Below are 22,021 nucleotides of genomic sequence, written 5' to 3' on the forward strand. Positions count from 1 at the left end.
TTTCTGCAAACCCCACTTCATTTTTCTCAAAGTTGAAAAGTTTAACAGCATCCTGTGACACTTTATAGCTGCTCTCGCCTGTAGACATTGCGTATTGTTTGTCTACCATGACAGATTGTATTATTAGTCAAACTAAAGCCATTACAGGCCCCTTTTGAAACTTCATGCTGTTTTTCTAAAGGGAAGAAAGGGGGAATCCTTTTAAGGGCCATTATTTGAGCGAATATGTAGCAGTATATATTTTTATTCAGTCACCAAACCATACAGTAATATATTACACAATGCACACACTATAACAATCAAGTCATATATACTGAGTGGTGAAAGAAATCGGACAGTTTTTGTTTTTGTTTTCTTACAAACATAACACATATTTGCTTGTAAAGAAAATGTTTGGTTGACTTTCACTTCAAGGTACCAGCTTGCAAATGTAACCAAGAAAAAAAAAAAGAGAAACGACAGTTCATTATTTACAACACTCAAAAACAGGTTTACGAATTTGCCAAGTAATTTGAAAATAAAAAGTGAATCACAATATTTCAAATCATTCCAGTTTTTAACTCCATCAACAGAAGCACATCTGTTTTTAATTCCTTTTACAGCCTTTTGTACAATAAACGTACACACACACCTCTTAAATCATATCGACACCCCCAAATTGAAAATAACCTTTGTATCAAGTAAGGAAGCAATTGTGTTTTTGCTCTGAACATTATTTGCATTATTTTATAACAGGATAAGTCTTTTAACTTGATAACATTTGATTTGAATAAAAGTGATTCAGTATGAGCGTAAAAAAAAAAAATACATATTGCTTGTTTCTGTAAAACCAAAATTGCATTTATTGTTGTTTTGTGAGGTGATCCCCACAGCTCGACACAGTAGGACGGATAGGGAAAAATCAAAGTGTAATAAATTACATATAAGGCCTTATGATTTAAAAGACATATACAATATTTCTATTGTATAGCTATACACTTTGATATTCACTAAAAGTATCCAAGAGCCGTGGGGCGGACACATTTACATGCTATACCCTGCTTGAACCCTCTTTGAGCTGTGAGCTCATCTCCTCAGCGTCCCCGCTGACCCCAATGTTTACCTCTCACGTCACAAGTTGCTGATTATCCCGACCTTGCCGACATCGCCGTGTCCTTAAGGATGTGTCGAAGCCTCGCCGTCATGATGGCGACATTGACCTCCCGCCAAGTTTGTCGCCTCCTCAGGGCCGTCGCTTCATTCTCATTGGACCCTGAACGGGCCGCCGAGGGGGCGATTGCCTCATCGCTCGCTGCTGGAGTTTTCGGCCCAGCCGTTCCTCTCATCTCCCACTGTGTGGCGGGCTTTGTGAGGACAGGCGTGACGAGTTGGTGTATTCACATCAATATGTCACCTCTGTCCACGTTGTTTGTCTACGGATGAGGTGTCCTCCTGCGCCTCCTGTCTCCTTACTTGGAAGTCCAGGCCCAGTTCAACCCTGACTTTCATTTACCGGAATGATTTATATGACACATAGCATTTACAAAATTATAATACTGTACATTCAAACGAGTAACACAAGCACCCACATACACACATTCAGTACTGTATTGTTTGTGATTCTTTTTTTTTTTTCCACCTACCAGGTGCACTATTCGGTCAGATAACTACTTACAATATACAATTCTGAGCACTTTACCTTTAAAAAATGTCGAGCATTTTGACTTGGCAATGCAACATTGCAATTGAAGTATTTGGAAGACATTCTCTCTATTTTGCTTCACTTTTCCATGCATAACTAATTTTGTGTGGGGCGAGTACAGTAAGTGAGGTCGAAGCAGTTGTCACAGCTCGGACTGTTTCTGCATCAACAGGACGCGTGTGTGTTGTCAGAAATGTGGCAAAAACGACATGGTTTCTCTTGCCCGCGATCAATTAAGATGCTGTCAGTCATACTGTGCTGTGACAAATGTGATTGTCATTGACTTCAGTGTGAATTTGCACTACCGTTTCTTGCATAATATGTGAAGTTTTCGCTGTATTACTGGACACATCCGGTACAGCTGCACATGTAATGTGATCCTAGCCTTTGCAAAGATTATAATGCTCCTGTTTGACCAGTCAATGATACAAGATCAATAAGCTTCTTGCTCTGACACAGGGCAATAATCCCTTAAGGTTTGAAGAGGATTGATTGTCAATTGTGAACCATTAAGCGCTGTCAAGAGAGAGACTTTTTTTTTTTTTGACCAAAGATCAAAAAACGTTTTTTGCAGTGATATGATGACCTTCAGTGGTGTGGTGTGAAACATGGATACACTGTTTATTGATTTCTGACAGACAAACAGCAAGACAGATGGGTTCCACACTGGTTTCATGGGACCATAAGGTATTTTCCCACAAATGTTTAGGAGAATTTGATATGGGCTAAAGAAACCAAAGGTTGAACTTTTTGGGCATAATTTCAAAACTGCTTATCAGCAAAAGCAGCGTCATACTTTGGGGCTGTTTTTCTTCAGCTGGACTCGAGGCCTTAGACAAGGTAAAGGCAATTGGGAACAGTTCAAAGTAACAGTCTTGGCACTAAACCAGCTAAAACATGGCACAGATAGAAAAGTGGCTAGAGAAGAGATTGTTAGCTATGTAGACTGATTTAAAGAAAAAAATCGGACTGAAATTGATAGGTAGGGCTTCACGATATTTGAACCAATATCGAACCAATATGCGATATGGTTGTTGAATATAGTGATATCAATATTATTGCGATATTCAACATGTCCCGAAAGAAATTGATGTTTTATTATCTAACTACATTTTTTTAAACATTTTTTTTTCATGCAGAAAAATAAGCAAGCTCAATGTATTCTTATGTTCAACTATTGGATGGCGATACACATTTAAGTTTGCATCTGACTGGTCAAATTCAGATAAAAACGTGCAATTCCATAAGAAAGGTATTGCATATCTTTGCAATATTGATACGTTTTTGATACATTGAGCAGCCCTTGTACACAGCTGGACAAGTACACAGATTGGTACACAGCTCGATGGTCATTGCTGACAGACAACTAGATGAGTGAGAGGATAAGTATGGATGGATAAGTAGACAGCATCATAGATGGGTAGAGAGAGAGAGAGAGAGGGAGAGAGAGAGAGACTGTAGATAGGTGTTATGTTATTACATTTATTTTAAAAGGGGAATTGGTAACAACAAATGATTGCAATCTCAACATTTTGACAATGTTCAAGGCAATTTTTGTATCTTAGCATGAAACATGAAGTCGATGAACATAATTTGCTTTTGCGGGCCACATAAAACGATGTGGTGGGCCAGATCTCACTGGTCTTGAGTTTGACACCAGTGCTGTAGAATAGATAGACAGATAGATAGATAGATAGATAGATAGATAGATAGATAGATAGATAGATAGATAGATAGATAGATAGATAGATAGATAGATAGATAGATAGATAGATAGATAGATAGATAGATAGGTGCAATCGCAACCTTTTTATCATGATCTACTCTCTCTTGTTGGGTCGGCTGTAGACTGAAAACGGTGTCACTGCAGCAAAATGCAGACAGAGCAAAAACGAATATCCAGTTTCTAAAATACATCAAGATAAAGTTCAAAAGAAAAAGCACCACCCATTTAATGTTTCAATACGTACCTTGTGCCTGCTGTACCTTAGAGAGCGAGTGCAGTGGTTTAATGTTGAATGTGTTTCTCTGACCACCCACCCCGCGCACGGTGGACAGGGTTGCTGGAGGACCATCCATCAGGCGTAGACCCCGAGGCAGAGTGCTGCGACGTGCGGTGGGACTTGAAAGTGGACACCCTCTCCCGGGGCACGCTGAAAAGAACTCACCCGCCGTGCCAGCACCGAACCTCCCTCAGCTCCTCGGCAGCGTGCAGACTGTGTAACAGCCGCCTCAAACTCTGCCTGCTGGTGCTTGTCCTCCTACACACTGTCGCCAGCCTCACTGCATCCCACAATGCAACGGGCTTGGGCCTTCCCGCCATCACGCCTCTGGAGGAGAGCCCTGCCAATGAGGAGTGACGGAGCTGCCAAGAGTAGGTGAGGGTTTTCGAGGTGGTGGCATGGAGAGGGGTGTAAAAGAGAAAAAAAAAAAAAGGGAGGGGGGAGGGAATCCCTCACCATGGCAACCACTATGGAAAAATACAGCCACAGTTTTTTTGCTGGAGCTGTGCGCCTGTGCGGCAACACTTCCTAGCCAAATGAAAAAAGAAAACAAACAACAACAAAAAAAACGCTGGGACGCTTTGACACAAGAGACACACAAACCCAATCAAGACACATAATTAAAAGCGGGAAGGGGCTCGTCGAGCCCGTAAGGTAGGAACAGGGGGACAATGCCACAGCCTTTGAGTGGGAACGTTCAGCTTCCTGCTGGCTGAGTTTCTCTCACTTAAGCTTTTTTACACTGTGTTCTGATTCATGGTTTTCTGTTGCACTGCCTGAGTATGAACCACAACAATCAGATTCTCTTTCTGACGTTCCATCTTTTGTGTTTGTTTGGCGGACAGGAAGAAGTACTTTGAAAGGTGACGTGTACAAACAAAAGAATTGGCTGTGAGAGTGCTGTGTGCTCGGGTTTTTTGTTTTGTTTTAATCAAGCATCCTTAGAGCCTTTTTTTACCTGACTATAAAGCCTTTACTGTTTTGTTTTGCTCACAGTCTGTTAAACAACACAGGGTATTGAATACAACAACAAGCTCCGGCCCGGTTTCGACTCCCATCTTTGATGATCTGATCACAAGTTGCGCAGCTCTGAGTTAAAGCCTCTTTCCCACAGAGATCCTGCCAAATTGCATTCACCAGTCTGTGTGTTCTTTACATCGCCCAGCAAAGTAGGATCTTCCTGCATCTGTGTGCACTTTCACACAGTGACACGGCGTTCAAGGCAAAGTCCTAGTTTTCCTTGTTCACATCAAAATCCTGCCTTCTGCTACATTTATCAGTTGATGCATGCACAGAGTCCAGCAGAGTGTGATATTTGTCGAGTGCACTTTCACACGTTTTGTCACTTCTGAAAATGACATCACAATTGCTTAGGGCTCAAGTAACGACCAATCACGGCTGACCTGTTTTCTGAAACTGAGCCGTGATTGGTCGTTTCATGAGCTCTGAGTAATTGTGATGTCATTTTCAGTCAACAGAAGTGATAAAATGGCCGCCCCCAAAGATGGCTAAAAACGGGGAGATTAACTCTCATACCACAAACGCAATATTTATCAGAATGCCTTGTTTCAACTAGTGGGCCTGCTGGAAACATATTTTTGAGAAAAATATGTTTGGGTTGACTTCCCTTTAACGAGTTTGAATGTGAATGGGTAATTCCGAACGCAGGTTGTGCAACCACATTATTTCAATTGTTCAGAGTTTGACTTGCCCTTTCAAAAAGATTCTTCTAAAATTGAGTTGTGTAGGTTTTATGTCACAGTAATGGTGATTTAATTATTTTAGTGATTAATCTTGGTCTCATCTTTTAAACAGGGGTGTGTAGACTTTTTGTACCCACAGACTGTGAATGAGCTTGGTTCATTTTGGTCTGCCTGGAACATTCCAGACACCTGATTGCTTTCTCCCACTGTCGACGTTCACTGTTGGAAATTGGCTTGTGCCACGTGATCACACCACCAAAGAAGGGTCTTCATAGAAGGGCCAAAATGTTTAAACACAGGTTTATGGGTCTCCCTCACTTTGTTTTGTGAGATATTTAACAAATACTAAACCCTTTCTCATAAATCTCTGCATTTATACAATGCTCAACCTTTGGATAATTTCCTTCACTTCGACGCTTACTTTGAGGCCATTTGAACTTTCATGCAATGTACACTAGCGGGAAAGACTGATTTATTGTTTTACACTTAACACTTGTTGTTTTGCATTTTTACGGCAGTTTAGACCATTAAAATGTTACCAAAAAGAGTTGTTAAAGTTTGGCCCTGGCACAGATTCCTATTTTCATTACTTCTTATGGGTTAATTTGAAGAAACAGAAATCAGCAGTTCAGTTTATTTTTAAAGTGGAAGTCCAACCCAAAAATTATTAAAAAAAATATTCTCTATGAGCCTCCCCTAGTCCATTTGATTGACTGATTGATTGATTGATGTCATTTTCATGCGATATTAATCAGAATGCTATGTTTTGACTAGTGGAGGTGCATAGAACATATTATTGTCAAGAAAATTTGGGGGTTGACTTTAATATCAGAGGTTTACACTGAAATTTGCTTTGTGTTCTTTTTTTGCATCGCAAAATGACATCAAATGTGGTTTTATGCAGCAATTACCTGCATTAAGATTGTGTGCGCATACGCAATTTGTGCAATGACTTTTGAGGTGCATCCATTCTATTTTTTTTCCACAAAACGTATTTAGACAATCTGGATTTTGCCTTCTGCTGTGTTTTGAAATCACATTAAAGCTCTGCTACTTTTGTTGACTTTAATACATTTCCCATCATCATAGCTGACAGTGTAAAAGTTATGTAAAATGCGAGTTATTGTTTGAACGCGAGCCTAACGATCAAACAGAATGAAAATATTTGTTAACATTGGCAAAAAGGAAGACAGTGAGATTGAGATTTTGTTCAACCTAAAATTACAAATCTAAAAGCAACAAGTTAGGATAAGCAACCATGATATTGCATTCACAAAAACACTTGCTCATAGGTGCGATTATTGTATCTCACAGAACAAAGCTTGTCTTAACCAAAGATATGATGGGAGTCATTTAACCACCATTCAGGTTGTGTTTGTTTTTTGGGATTTAACACTAATGAATACATGTATGTTTACATAAGAGCTCATATTTGCATTAATATGTATTTTTTAAAAAGGTACCGGCCAGTCCAGTATGCCTACATTCTACAATTCCATACTTTCTCTGACCTCTTTATTCCCATCTCTGTGAACTGTTGCTTTTCGCGTCCAAGTTGTCACAATGTCTCGAAACGTTAATTTTCTGTTTACACCTGAACCAAAACTATATTAGTAATGTAACTCAGGCCTTTTAATCCACAGGCAACATGGTGACTGGGTGTTATCTCCGATACTCTGTAAACTGTTAACTGCGTAGTTATGCTAAACATTAACTGTCAATCATCCAAGGGGGTCGGGGGCATTGGAAAGGCAAATTTCACCCTTCAAAAGGTATGTTGCCACACTACACCACTGGCTCGTGTGTTGAATGTCTTTTTTTTCTTTTTTGTTTTTTTTTTGTTTTTTTTGGGGGGTGGCATATTTGTTTTCAACACCAAATCACAGAATCAACATCCATAGCCTGGCAACCATTTTTGTTTTGGTTTGTTTCTATTCAAGACTGAATATTGCATTAAGTAAAGGGCTTTTTTCAAAGACACCTCATTATTATTTCCACATTCAGTAACAGCTTTAGCATGTTAATTATCAGATAGCACATCATAGATGGAAAAAAAACATGTCTAAGCCGGATAATCACGTCAGTCGGTAGACATTAGTGTAGATGTACATTGACCACAGGAAAGATGGATGGGACCTCAAGGGCTGACCTCATTTTATGTGTTCTTTTTTTTTCCCCGTTTTTATTCATTTTTCTTTCATTCCACAACTCAAGGGATCAGGTATTAAAAAATAAATAAATACAACATTCATTCCAGCTCACAAGCGATGTCCGATCCGATAACTGATGTCAACCATTCTGTGATACAGCTTACAGTAGGACTACAACAATGGCCCACACAATTAAAGTCCACCTCTCATTGCAAAGAAACCCACTCTGGGTGGACCAAAAAAAGAAGAGCGAAAAGAAAAGAGAAAGCTGCTAGTCCTGAAGTAACCACTAGATGACGGTGTTGGTCCTTTTTGCTGTGCCCCTGTGGCTTTGGAAACTTCTCTACATCAAATACATAACATGTGGTTTTGTGTATGCATTCTACTGGTTCACATTTGAAGTGTTCAGGGCAGAGAATTGACACTCACTGTTGCCCCATTGTAAGATGAGGTGGTTCTATACAGTGTGTTGTAACTGCACTGGCTCTTCAAACCACACAACAAATTGTCACAAAAAGTCACAAATAAAATAAAAATTGAGAGTAGTTGACGCAGAAACCTAGATCAATACAATTTCTCTGATTCTTACTCACGGTCAATATTTACATTGGAAAATGTCTGGGGAAATCAATTAATTTCCCCAAACTGGAGTGTTTAAAATAAAGGGTAGCTACAGGGGTTGTTTTCCGAGCGGGAGAAATAGCAGTAGCACAGAGCGTCAAACATACAAACACTTTAGTATTGAGAACTAAAAAAAATTAAAAACATTATGATTATAACACACTTATTTATACAAATGCATTCATGTTTACTCCGTAATATTAATCAGTAATAAAATATCACTGTCCAATGCAAAGCACGTACCTCAAAGTTTTGACATTTTGTTTTTAGGTTCCCTTTTTTAATTTTGTATCGGTCTTTCACACAATGAATGTAAAAAATATTATTTGTTTTGTACTGCTAATATTTGTTTTGTACTGCTAATATTATTGTTTTACAGTAAATCTGAAATCATTAATATAGGTTAGGTTTTTGTTTTTAGAATATATATATATATATATATATATATATATATATATATATATATATATATATATATATTAATCGGGCTGACTCGATTTTAAATGGATTTTCGATTAATCGTTGCATCCCTAATATATATACTATATATATATATATATATATATATAAACCAAAACATTTTGCTTTCCAGGTTTTGTCTTTATTTTGCAGTATTTGAACATGTGCTTTTTCATTGGACAGGGCTGATATTTGAAATATAACACTTCCCTGGACAGGGCCATTTGTTAGATGTGGTGGGCATTGGCCACCGCTGCCACAGCATTGCAGAGACATTAGAAGCTGAACTGGCGCAAAGTGTTGAAAGCATAAAGAGCAACAGGAAGTAAACAGGGTCCGTCAGGGTCGCAGAACCTTTGGCTTTCACCTCATAAACATCAACAAACCTCACCAGAAGCACAGTTAAAATATGTTTAGAAGTGTCAAATACGTATGTGGACATTTTTGTGTGCAAACAACTACAATGACATGTTATGTAAATCCCACATTCGGTAAAGTACTGTGCACTCAGTATAGTCACTCTGCTTGTTTGTTCCTATGTGATTTTATTTTACATTAATATACTGTATTAAGATGTGTACGGCCCTTTTAATTCAGTCTACAGCTCAGATTATTGTGGTCTGTAGCTGTTGTAGCCAATTCTTGTTTTCCTCTATATCACATGCCAACATACAAAGATCAATGTTGTTGTTTTTTTGAGTTGCACATTTGTATTGTGCAAGTACCCCGATTATGGCCCACGTGTCTCGTACTTGTTCTCTTCTCTCTCCTGTGGATCTATGCAGAAGCCCATTGATGTTTTTTGCTTTGTTTTGTTTGTAAATATGTTCCCTAGAATGCTGAACAATATGTGTTCTCGCCTCCTCTTTGTGTGTATCCGGTTGATGTCACGGTGTTGGGTTTGATTTTTTTTTTTTTTTTTTTTGTGTATTTCTGATGGGTTTTTTTTAACTATTATTTTGAGCACCTGAAATCATTCATGTTAAAGAGAATGTGTTTAGTCCTCAGCTTCGTCGAGAGCGAGAGAGGTTGTGGTTCAATGTGCCAGTGTGAATGCGGAAAGATTTTATCGACTCTAGAAATGGGGATGGGGGGGAAAGGTATATAAAAGTATCATTGCGATTATGATTATTATTATGATTACTATTACACTACCAGTATATTGTAATATTATAGATGCTTTAGTTGGACTAACTTCTTTAATTTTTTTACAAACGACTTTGATGAAATGATTTATAAAAACAAGTCTGACAAGTCCCGATCTTTTCGAGAAGTATGAGAACTACTGCTACAATGATTAAAAAACTGTGTTCTGATGAAAATAAATACAGACATATTATCTGTTCCTCTGCTGTCTTTTCATTGTATTTGTGAACAGTATGGAAGAATACGTTCAGGGATCAGCCTCTGCAACAGCCCTACTGGTTTTGAATGCTATTGTGTAATGTCATTGCAAGAAGTCTTCTGATTTTGAATGACACCCCACTTGTGATGTTTGAGGTAATGCTAAACATGTTTCATCTTTCTAGACAAATAAGAAATATAGTGTTTTATTTTTTTTTCTAATAATTATAAAAATGCACAAACTGTGATGCTATGTGTTTCGATCCATTCTCTTTTTTTTCTTTTTTTTAAATACTGCTAATCCTATTTGGGGTGACAGCTGGAGCCACTCTCAACTAATTTTGGGTGGGTACACCCTGAAGTGTTTGCCAGTCAATCGCAGGTAACAGAGACAAACAATATTATATCACACCATTGGGGACTGAGCCCATGCATGCTGCCTATACATGGAAGTCAGGTGAGTAAGCAACAATCCCATCATGACAAGGCAAAATAATGTAATATTGTGGAAAACAATGTGTATCATTAGTTCAATTTAAAAAATGAAACGTGTATGGTTTCACTAAGATGAAATATTTCATGACTGTATTTATTATGATGATTATACGTTGCAGCGAACCAAAGTGCACACTTTTAGAACATTACATAAACAGTCAAAAGGACTTATCGTAAAAACTACGAATTGGCATTCTGGAAAATATTTTCATTAAGTATTTTGAGCAAATGCCGGCGGCACGTTGGTCGACTGGTTAGCACGTCCGCCTCACAGTTCAGAGGTCGGGGGTTCGATCCCGGCTCCGGCCTCCCTGTGTGGAGTTGCATGTTCTCCCCGTGCCTGCGTGGGTTTTCTCCGGGTACTCCGGTTTCCTCCCACATTCCAAAAACATGCATGGTAGGTTGATTGGGCACTCTAAATTGCCCCTAGGTGTGATTGTGAGTGCGGATGTTTGTCTTTGTGTGCCCTGCGATTGGCTGGCAACCACCTCAGGGTGTCCTCCACCTACTGCCCGAAGACAGCTGGGACCCTTGTGAGGATAAGCGGTATAGATCATGGATGGATGTATGAGCAAATGCCTCCTGCAGAGTCACTTGACTCACTTTAAGTCGAATGGATGCCTACTGTGCTGAGTTGAGGTTATGAATGAGCATGATAACTCTAAACACACTGAAAGAACAACACTGCAATATATAAAACTGCTACAAGAGAAAGCAGTGTGATTAGTGGCACTTGTGCGCGTTAAGTAGGGTGCATGCAATTTCTCTTTCTACCAGTAGATTGCAGCCTCGGCACGTGTTTATCTGGATCATGCGCTTACATTACAGTTCTGTACTCTATAACGTGTTTAAAAATAGATCACAATGCCAGGTGCACCAACAAGAAGCACTGCATGTAAGGGAAACGTCACGAAGAAATGAATGGATGAATGAATCGTTGTTATTGTTTGCATCAGCAAGCATACTGTTTAAAGAAGCTCAAATTTGGCAATCAGTGGATGGAAACTATTTTATCCGGGATATCGGGTACAGGATGTTAGTGAAGGCGTTACTAATTTTAACCTTAGTGTTCTAGGGTTAATATGCAAAATCATCGGCTCACTGATGCATACTGTCACTCGATCATGCAGCATAGAAAATGCATATAGCATTTGCCTATATGCAAAATCTCACGCCATAGAAAATCTCACGTTTTACCAATGTGGCTAATTTAATTTCCCCATCCAAAATATCACATTAAAAACTCTGTGGGTGGAAATCACCCAACGTTATTGTTCTAGGGTTGATGAAGCTATGGTTGTTTCCATTCACACTTTTTCCAACCCAATAATCATTCAGTTTCTTGGTGTTCTTCTGTTCTAAATGACCATGTGTCACTGAGATGGGCTGCCTCTGCAGTGGTTTGGCTTGTTTTGGTTTTGAACACTAGCTAGCTTCAGTAAGATTATAAACCGGAAGAATAATAATGCAACATTGCATGTGGGGATTCGCCTTCCGTTCTTCCGATTCGGATTAAAGCCCTCATTTCTGTTGCTGTTTGTTGGGAGGGATGAAGCGCTCATCTGACTAATCCTCAACTAGCCTGCCAATAGTCACCATGCAAAAGTCCACTTGTGGGTCAAGGCTGTTAACTCTGTGCTGCTTAAAATAAGATAGTATTGAGGGGAATGTAGTGTGAAATGGTCAGTTATGACCATCAGCCTCCATCCATCCATTTTTCTAGATCCTCATTCGAGTCACAGGTGACCTGGAACCAACAGCTGGCTTTGGACGAGAGTTGGGATACATCGTGACCTGGTTACTAGCCAATTATATTCAAACATATGGAGAATTTAGAATCTTCAATTACCCTAACGTGCATGTTTTGGAATGTGGAAGGAAGCTGGAGTAACAGGAAAGCCGAGCTGATATTTGAACCCTGAACTTCAGGACTCTGAGACAGATGTGCTGAACACTAGTTCAGTGCGCAGTGCTTTGAGTACACCATGGATGGACTGGCCACCAGCCAATCACAGGGCATACGTACAGAGATTCACACTCATACTCAACACCTATGGGTAATTTAGGGTTTTCAATTAATCGATCATGTACACTGAAAGGTTTCTGTTGAAATTACCCTGCCAGGAGCTGGTCAAAGCTGGTGACTGGTATACAGTTGGTATGGGGTTGAGGACCCAATTGCAGGGAGTCAGGATGAAGAAAAAATAAATAAATAAATAAATGTCAAAATAAAAAGGTAAAAAAAATAGTTTCTGATGAAATTCCGTTTATTTACAATTTACAGATTTAAGGCTGCTTTAATAGCTTTTTAGTTTACAACACAAGTGGATAGCACATCCTCCCTGGTTTCTGTTATTGGCGTTACCACATTGTGTATGAAATTAATTGGTGTTAAATCTGTATTGTAATTAGTCATTACATATCACGTTTATGTGGACATTAAGCTGAATTTTACATTTCAAGCAATCGCTATAATAGTTGTCAGAGTTTTGATTGCCCCACTGTCTACCTGGAGGGGATGTCACATCAGCCTTTTTCTATTTAAAGAACTAGTTCAAAGGTTTTCTCAAATGAGCCACCTTTTGACATCCATCTCTTTCATGAACTAAGTAATGAACCATCCACAGTCAGAGGAAATTTGGGCGTTCATGAAATTAAGTTGCTAAATTGCAGATGTTTTTGTTTTTTTAATGAACACCACAGATGGTCAAATATGAATGTTCTATGAGGACATGCCTTTCAATGATATGTTGCATAAAGTCAAATTTTATATGTATATATATATATGTGTATATGTATATGTATGTATATGTATATATGTGTGTATGAAGGAAAAATAATTTAGTGTATTTCGTCATAGTACCGACAGTTTTTATTACCTTCCCATCGGTGACATGTTGTTCTTCAAACGGTCCGGGTGGGGGCACAAATACCGATAACGATGCCTACTTTCGGGATTTTTCCTCTCCAGTGATCAAAATCAACAAAAGCCTGATAACTGGATGTCTCTAAAAAACGATCTTGGTTGTGATGGGAGTTATTTTTCCTGCACGATCTGCTAAAAAAAAAAGTTGGTGGCCGAGTCGCCGACAGTCGTAAATATCACATGTTGAATATTTAGCAAGGGCAATCCCGATACCAATCAATTGCACACAAACCACAGACTTCTTCACAATCAATTTATGGATTACTATTTCCAACCTGTGCAAATACATCAAATTTTAAATTAATTGTCAAGTAGAATAGTTTTAATTGATGTGCCTGATTCAGGTTGTCAAGAGTTACTGAAAGGCCAAAAACATTCTTTGCCTAATTAACAGCTGCCATGGAGATGGAAAATAAAAGGTGCTGTTCCATTTGAGTGTCAGGAAACGTGTTTAATTATCAGCAGAGTGACTCTTGTGCTGTTACCAAAGACGTCATGCATGTATATTTTTATACTGGCATATACTTCCCATCACAACGTCAGGCACAGCTGCGGATTATAATGAGACCTGCATCAAAAAAATCAGCTTTTACCAAGTAACAATTTGCAGTGTGACCCTTGCAGATTGTCTTCTCAAGAATAAGAAAGGCATTACATATACAATGCCTCTGGAATGACGGACTCAGAGTTCTTCACCTTTTCCACATTTTGTAATGTCACAGCCTCATTCCAATTAAAATTTTCCAAGATATCAAAGGACAGGCAACAGGTCAGCTCTGAATGTTCTCAAATTTGACAAAATTGGGTAGCAGGCTGAAAAACTCTCTGAAACTGGCATCATTCATCAGCTCCATTGGTGGCCTCACCTTAAACTGAATTCACTAACCCATTAAACGCGATCGTTCTTTGTTCATGAGGAAAACTAATGAGGCATTTGTCTCCGTTTGACTCCATCGCTCATTCATCTGGACCTGTGGGAGTTTCGACTAAAGGTAGTCATTTAAAAGGGCATTTCTAAAGGCAATATTGAAAGGGAAATGAATGTCCTGCAATTACTTCCCAATATAAATGTTCAGATATTTCATCCTTGACATTTTTACTTTTGTAAAAAGTGTCTGGCAGGAATGAGGAAAGTAAAACTGCCCAAAAACATAAAAAGGAAATAAAAAAAATCTATCCATGAAACGATTTTAACTAAGCCTTCAAATAAATTGTACTTTTGTGCTCTAAGGAATATATGACTAGCTGAAGAGACGTAAATTCAAGGAAGTCGTAAAGTCGTATTCTTCAAAATAAAAATACATTTAAATAGTGGCATTTTGCCCCTAAAATTTCAGATGTTTCATCTACTCACGCATGTGCGACCAGTACATTTTCTGATTTAAAAAATATATATATATATATATCCATATTGTTGAATATTTTCTGTTTCTGACAAACTTCTCAGTAACCTCCCTTCAGATAGAATCACAACGCACATGATGTAACCCACCGGCCAGCCACTCTATACAGTAGGTCACGATATGTTTTTGCCTCTTCTGGAAGAAAATGTCCGCTAGCCTTTCCCATCCTTTTGGCAAATTCCAGCAACATATGTGCCTCCAAATTCCTTGCCTGGATACCACATTTACACATCAGTTCTTCATCATCCTTGTTTTCTTCAACCCTATCGAGAGGCAGCAGTTTTACTGAATTTTGACAGATTTTTTTTCCTTTTCAAGACACACAGAATATTGTTTTCTACCATTACACTGGTCAACAGCAAAATTTAATCCAAGTTGGCTTTCTTTCTTTCTGGTAATGTGTGTGCGTGGTGCGCGCCAGCGTCACCGTGTGCGCTGGGAGGGTGAGAGCGCTGCGCAATTGCTCACTGGTGTTCAATGAGTTGGTCCCAACAGGAACATTGTTACACAGGTTCCCCGTTATTAAAGACCACTAGTATAGGTGATGTTCTGTCACTATGGCAACGGCAGTTGAGGCTGTTCTTATTGTGTGTCAATGTGAAATCAAAGATATTTTTGGACGCTCCTATTTTAAGGAATTGCAACATATTGTTCCTCCCAGCAGAGGCAGAGTACACCTGGTATAAACTAACCATTTTTTGGCATGCAGTTAGCCACTTAAATCCAAGGTGACATAAATTTTGACAGATCTTGTCTGCGTGAAAATTTATTTAGATATATACTGAGAATTTATGATCTGCATAGGCTACCTGACGTTAATTTTGTGTGTGTGTGTGTATATAATTTATTTTTAATTTATTATTATTATTTTTTAACTATAACTTATTGCACATTACTATTGGTGCATGTATTTATTTTTAAATCCACAACATTGTGATGATCATTTTGATCACATACCATTACACACGTGTTCACAGGTCATGCAGAGCATCAGCGATTAGACCTAAATGGACTGACGGCATCTGTTTGCGGTGCCATCTGTTGCAGACTGACGCTATGTCCAACAGATAGACGAGGAGCACGTCAGGTGAGTGTGACATTACATGGCTATTGTAGCACAAACATGGGCGCTCATTTGTTTGTTACACAACAAAAATGTCAGAAACTGAATTTTCTAGATGATTCTCTACCATTTTTACATGACTGGGCTATGAGAGTTTATCCATTTTCCCCCCCTAATTAGTCTGATAATTATTTATTGACAACAAATATCATATCTTTCTTCATCGATCAAGTGACATTTATAGGGAGAAGCTACAATTAACTCATACACTGCCATTGATGAATTGACTTGTCTTTCACAGTCCAGCCAATCAATCCCAGGAATTTATTTATATTTTTTTTCAGGGTTTTTTTTTTTTTCAAAAATTAGGGTAAAAGAGGGTCAGCAAATGTTTGGCAGTGAATGAGTTAACCTTTTTCCACCTGTGTCCTTCCTACAACAGAATAACAGCTTTGTTTTCAACTAAACGGGTGCTGTATTTCACAGTAAGTACATTTGTTAGTAAAATGAGACAAGATTTAATTCAGTATTATGTATACTGAAATAATGCTAAAAAGAAATCGTTGACATTTTTGATTGGTGGAGCCACTGGCGTGCCACCAGGAGATTTTTTCTTCAAGTGCCTTAGAGCTCAACAAAGGTTGGGAAACACTGCATGATACCTTTTCTATGGTTCTCACCTGATTGGCTTTGGTATTTAATGATTAGTTCAGGGGCTTCTCATTGTTCTCTCTTTCCAGTGTCACAACTTAACATGGCTGCTGCTTTGTGGTACAAAAAAGTGTTTTTCAAATGTCAGGTTTTACAGTGAAACACCAATTTTAAAATATTGCCATTGGAATTTCACAAAAGTGCATCAAACAGTAAAAGTAATGTAGCTGAAGAGTTCAAATGCAAAAGCAGACATCTCCATTTTTGGTGAATTTAAGTTCTTCCAAGTTAAAGAAATTCCAAGAAAATACGTCCAAGATGTTGACATACACACATCGACAAATTTTTGGGTGCCACTCTTTGAATGAAAGAAAAAAATAATTGAAAAAATATAGAATCAATGACAATTTAATGAAAATCAACCAATAATAATCAGACAATTGGTTTTGAATTGTAGTTCAACAGAACCATTTTGGAAAAAAAAAAAAAAACATGATGCAGGCCTGGACAAAATTGACGGTAACCCTAGAAAAGATATATATTTTTTATTTCTTTTATTTTTAATCATCATTATTATTCTTTTTTTAGATATGTTGACCATATTAGGGATATGTTCAACCATGGTGTGACCTCTAACTATCATCTCAGGTGTCTACACACTTGTAAGCAGCATAGATGGGAAATCCAGGTGCAGAAAGTAAAAACACTGCCACAATTTGGTTTCAGCCACAGGTGCTCCTACTCAACCGGCAGGTAAACGATCTCAGTTGAGTAAAAGCACCTGTAGCTCAAGACAAACTGTGGCAGGGTTTTTACTTTCAGGACTTGAATTTCCCATCTCTGGTAAGCAGTCAGTCGGCCTATTTAAAGGTGAGCAGCAGCCACTTTGCTGTTTTGTGACATGGTGTGTAAACATACTTAACATGACCAGAGGAAGCAAAAGAGAGTTGTTTCAGGAGGTTGGAAAGAAAATTAAATTATAGATATTGGATGGTGTACGTGACAAGTGACAAATTTGTGATGATGTAAATACATATTGACTACAATGGAGATGACGATAAAATGAAAAACGCACGTGCCAGTTTCTGCAACAAAACTTATTTTAAATGAGTTTTACATGGTAGTTGTTTGGTTTTGCATGGTTAGAAAATGCTCCATCGAATCATGTTGTGGTAGACAGTCTGCTTGAACTCTTCAGTTGTTCTGGTTTGTAGTCTACTTCCTATAAGTGGTTGGTGCCCTACCAATTTATCTCATTTTGCATGTCTGACTTGGCCATTGTCTTAAGTGAGATACACAGATAAACATAATCAGACAATTTGCTGCCCAATTTCCCCACTTTGGATCAAAATAAGCATAGGCCCAATTATCTGATGGCTACTAGCATGACCTGACAGATTATCCTGTGGTTTGAGGTGTATTCAGAGTGATTTTACCGTCCCCTATCTGCTTGAAAATGGTCAGCAACTACAGTCGTAAATGCTAAATTTGACCTTTGTTTACATTTCTGAGCTGTGGTCTCTTTAATCACTCGATGAGCTGAGTGAAGAAGTTAGCAGAATAATAAACAAATGAAGATGAAGCTTCAAGTGACATGTCACTTATGAAACGGAAGAGTAAAACATTGAATTTGGGGTTTACATAATATTTACATGAGTTTTACCACAACAGAAATGACAGGCAAGAGAGTTATGCAGGAATGGAGATTCCAAGTGAGCTAACAGCTTTCTTAGCTCCTTTCTTGTGTTTGTTTTCCAACAGTCCTCTTTCAGTTCATTGAGGGTGCTATGCTAGGTTACACAAAGCAATTATCTTACATTCTACTGATCTGTTAAGATCTTTATTACGCTGACCTAGACCGTATCTTGTGTCATCAGTCTTACCTATAATGTTGTTCGCTTTTATGTATAGCCCTTAAAACACATGGGAAATCCATGTCCAGGAAATAAAAACCCTGCCACAGTTTGACTTTAGCCACAGGTTCTTCTCCTCAGGGAGCCTGAGCCTTTACCTGCCAGCTGAGCTAAAGCCAAACTGTGGCTGTGTTTTTATTTCCTGGACCTGATTTTCCAATCCCTGCCTCAAAAGCATTTGCCCTTCAATCGCACTGGCCACTTTGTCTGTTTCTTGCTACACTCTTGTGCTCCCTGCTTGTCTACATTTATAGAATTTGCACAACAATAACCTTATAAGGAGCCACACATAGCTGCAAGGTACAGACAATTGGCCTCCCAAAGTTCAGTTTTATGGCTACACGTGTTCACTTAACTAGCAATAAAATGTCTTTTGATGGCGGCAATTTGCCAACCTCCTTATAGAGAGAGAGGGGGGGGGGGGGTGGAAACCTAAACTTTATTCGAAAATTGATCATCTCTATTTACATAGGCATCCAATTAGACATGTCAAATGCGGGGAAAAAAGAAGGCTGAGAGTTATTGATAGTATTCATTAGGACCCGGCTCTTGCTCGTGTTTTATAATCACCCTGGTGCACCAAACAGAATAAGGCCGTGATTAATATTTCAGGGTTTTTTTGACCATGAAATATCACAATTGCCGCATCCACTTGAACGTGTACAGTGACTTCGTATAGAGTGGACAGAGTGACGCACACAAGGGACCTGTGTCTATAAAGCAATCAACAAAATAGCCTCGGGGAGTCACACAGTCACACACTGGAACTGTGCTAACCCAATCAAAAAGGTGTAAGTAAACCTCTTCATGCTGGGGCATAATACAAGTTATCATGTTTGGAATGTAAATCTTTCCCTGTCATTTGGTTGTGTATTTTTCCTCCAAAAATGTATGGAACCAAAACATTACACCAAGGATATTTATTAACAATCAATCAAATGGCTTGGTTCATCCAAAACGTCTTGTTCCCTCTCCATTACATGTGTGTCAGCCGTTTTCACGAGGCAAGAAGTTCTACCACTTCACATTTCTCTATTGGAGAGTTCTGAATGTTAAAGTGTGGAAAATTTGCCTTAAGAATGGTGACAGTTTGAGCCTCCAAATAATTCATCCACTTTATGTTATATCGTATGGGAATTAAAAAAATTGAATAACTTGGAAGTCAACGAGCATCACGGAACAGTTAGTATTCGACTTGGTGGTTCCACTATATAATTAGGAGGATTATTATTATTCAAGAAGTACATTTAACCCTTTCTTTTACGTGGCATGTTATTTAAAAATCATTGAGATGGGTTGCTCATTCCCTTAAGCTTTCACCTTCACCAGAATAAAGGTCATTGCATGCATCTAATTAATTCCCCCAGCCCCCTCCCCCCCCTGCACTGTCACCCATCTAATCTTGGATCTGGAAGTAATCTATCACAATATGACATTACACTGACAGTTAATGCTCCATGGCCATAATAGAATGTGGCCAAAACCAGAAAAGGTTATTTTGAAGGTAAATGTGCAAGCAGGAAGCCAACCACTAATACTTTAAAAGCGGGTCTCTACGACAAGTGTTGGATGGAGAAGTCGTACTGCCATCCTTTTAATTAATAAGATTAGATAACTAGATTCTGTCTACTTTAATAATTCGTTGTTGTGACACAAAAAATATATTTTCCTAATCAAAGTGAAACATGAGCATTACTTAATTTATAACTATCTTTATTTATTTTCAAAATCTTGAGTGGACATGGTCATTAGGTGAGCTAATTATACATCATCAGCCTTTCCACCAAGGAATGATTATTAATTAGGTTTGAAGGATTGCTGCTGTCATGCATGCTAGTCTTCATGTCACATTATAACTTGGACGGATACGCTGTATTTTAATAATATACAGTACAGTATACTGCATGTTAACTTTAGAGGTGCACAAATAAAGAGATGTCAAGTATAGTTGTATTGTTTAAAAAATGTTTAGCCAAGGCACATATTTCACATTAAAAAACGTTGTGACACATCACCAAACAAAAATGTCACAATATGTACACCTGCTAAATTAATGATGGTTTCTTCTCAACATACTCACAAATGTACTTAGTTAGTTTGACATCTGAGGCCTGTTTAGTTGAACACAAAGCTATTAATCTCTCATGGGAATTCCATCTCGTGGAAGTTCTACATTAAAAGTCACTGGCACAGATGGATGGGGAAAAAAGATATCTATAATAATAATCTCTGCTCAATTAACTGAAATTGGATAATTTCCCACGATACACTTGTTAATCGCACTGATGTACAATAACGTACCATGGAACCGTGGCTGTGAATCACTGTCCTAAAGTCGGAACAGAAACATTAAATACCGTTAGGTGGAAGAAATAGTAGGAAGAAAAACCTACTAAAAGAAAAAAAAATTGAATGTGAACATTTGATTCCCATTGAAATCATTGTTTGTTTCTGTCATTGAAGGTTTCACATGAGCAAACATCAGCAGAGAAGCATTTTACTACGCTGTAATGCTTCTGGTGTGAGAAAATCAAATCAAAGTGTCGAATCGAATGTTGTCCAAAGAATATAATTGTACATTCGTATTTGGTCTCACAGAGTTAGCAAGCAGAAGGACACAACGCTAATTACTGTCAGCAAATATTGTTTCAGGTAATTTATTTTGTAGGTTGGAGTGTAGTGAAGGGAAAGTACATTTGCAGATCTGTGTGTTGCATGTGGTTGCTTAGAACATCATTATTTTTTTTCTATTTAAATTGAATGTCAGTAGATTGATCGTCATTCAGGGCATGGTCATTTGCAGAAATTGAATTTTGGCAATAAAACAACAACCTAGAAGAGTTCAGTTGTCTCGATTAAACTTTTTTTGTGGTGGCTTTCTTTTGAATGATAATGATTTGTTATCTTGGGTTTTGTATCCCAGTTCCAACAAGCAGTACAATAGAGATTATTTGATATAAGAATGCTATTAAAAATTCTGAAATGTACCAAAAAAAAGTGATCCATTAATTTTTTTGGGTCATATTGTGGCTGTAGAGTCCACACACTGCAGGTTGTCAGACTGCTAACTTTAAAACTCAACATGTCTTATTTAATAGGTCAAACATTACGCTTGCGTCCGTCCAAAAGGAAAACTGTCAGCGCTGGTTACCTCTAGCAACCGCACCGCACAAAGAACGTTGAAATTAAATGGCAGCACAAAGACAAAGATACCTCGTATCTGTAAGTCAGCTTGAGGCCCAGGAGTTTCTTACTGATGCAAAGAAAATTGAATGTAGATGTTCCGATTTTGGAAGCAGACAACCGGCTTTCTGAGCTCAATCACCCAAATGGAATTTCTGCCCATACATCATTATCAAAGAGAATGATAGATGCTCTTTTTTATTTTATTTTTATTTTTTGCAAAATGACTGCCATTACGAAAGGCAAATATACCGATCGCAAGAGTGCAGAGGTATTGAATTTTTAGCTCAGAAGCCATGGGTGCACATGGCAAGGCAGACGGGGGGGAATGCCCCCCCCCTAACTTCAGGTATATATATAACTAAGTGGGAGCCTGCTTCCGCTTTAACTCTTAAAGGTTTTGCTTACCTTGGAGCGGAAGTCAAC

The 22,021-nt window shown here is 38.3% G+C and overlaps 2 protein-coding genes and 1 long non-coding RNA gene across 5 annotated transcripts in view; 2 read left to right on the forward strand and 1 right to left on the reverse strand.

Annotated features, from left to right (window-relative positions):
• nalf1b (NALCN channel auxiliary factor 1b) overlaps nucleotides 1–5,055 on the forward strand; it is a 104,840-nt gene extending 99,785 nt beyond the window's left edge. The window contains exon 7 of the mRNA XM_086051884.1: nucleotides 3,740–5,055. Coding sequence (XP_085908010.1) covers nucleotides 3,740–4,041 — 302 coding nt within the window. The 3' untranslated portion in view covers nucleotides 4,042–5,055. The remainder of the gene's footprint in view (nucleotides 1–3,739) is intronic.
• LOC147136347 (uncharacterized) lies at nucleotides 3,078–4,100 on the reverse strand. The gene is made up of 2 exons (XR_015089596.1): nucleotides 3,652–4,100; nucleotides 3,078–3,545 (listed from the first exon to the last, which is right to left on the reverse strand). It is a non-coding gene; the product is annotated as an uncharacterized LOC147136347 (long non-coding RNA).
• A 5,318-nt stretch (nucleotides 5,056–10,373) lies between the features above and the next one.
• LOC147136348 (uncharacterized) overlaps nucleotides 10,374–22,021 on the forward strand; it is a 38,214-nt gene continuing 26,566 nt past the window's right edge. For all 3 annotated transcript variants that reach the window (XR_015089658.1, XM_086052296.1, XM_086052297.1), the window contains exons 1-2: nucleotides 10,374–10,418; nucleotides 15,763–15,872. Coding sequence is in view for 2 of the 3 variants with exons in the window: in XM_086052296.1 (XP_085908422.1) it covers nucleotides 10,391–10,418; nucleotides 15,763–15,872 (138 nt within the window). In the remaining variant the exon portion in view is untranslated. The remainder of the gene's footprint in view (nucleotides 10,419–15,762; nucleotides 15,873–22,021) is intronic.

Source organism: Filicampus tigris, chromosome 14 (genome assembly GCF_054856515.1).
Source record: "Filicampus tigris isolate MCC_2025a chromosome 14, RoL_Ftig_1.0, whole genome shotgun sequence".
NCBI classification, from domain to species: domain Eukaryota; kingdom Metazoa; phylum Chordata; class Actinopteri; order Syngnathiformes; family Syngnathidae; genus Filicampus; species Filicampus tigris.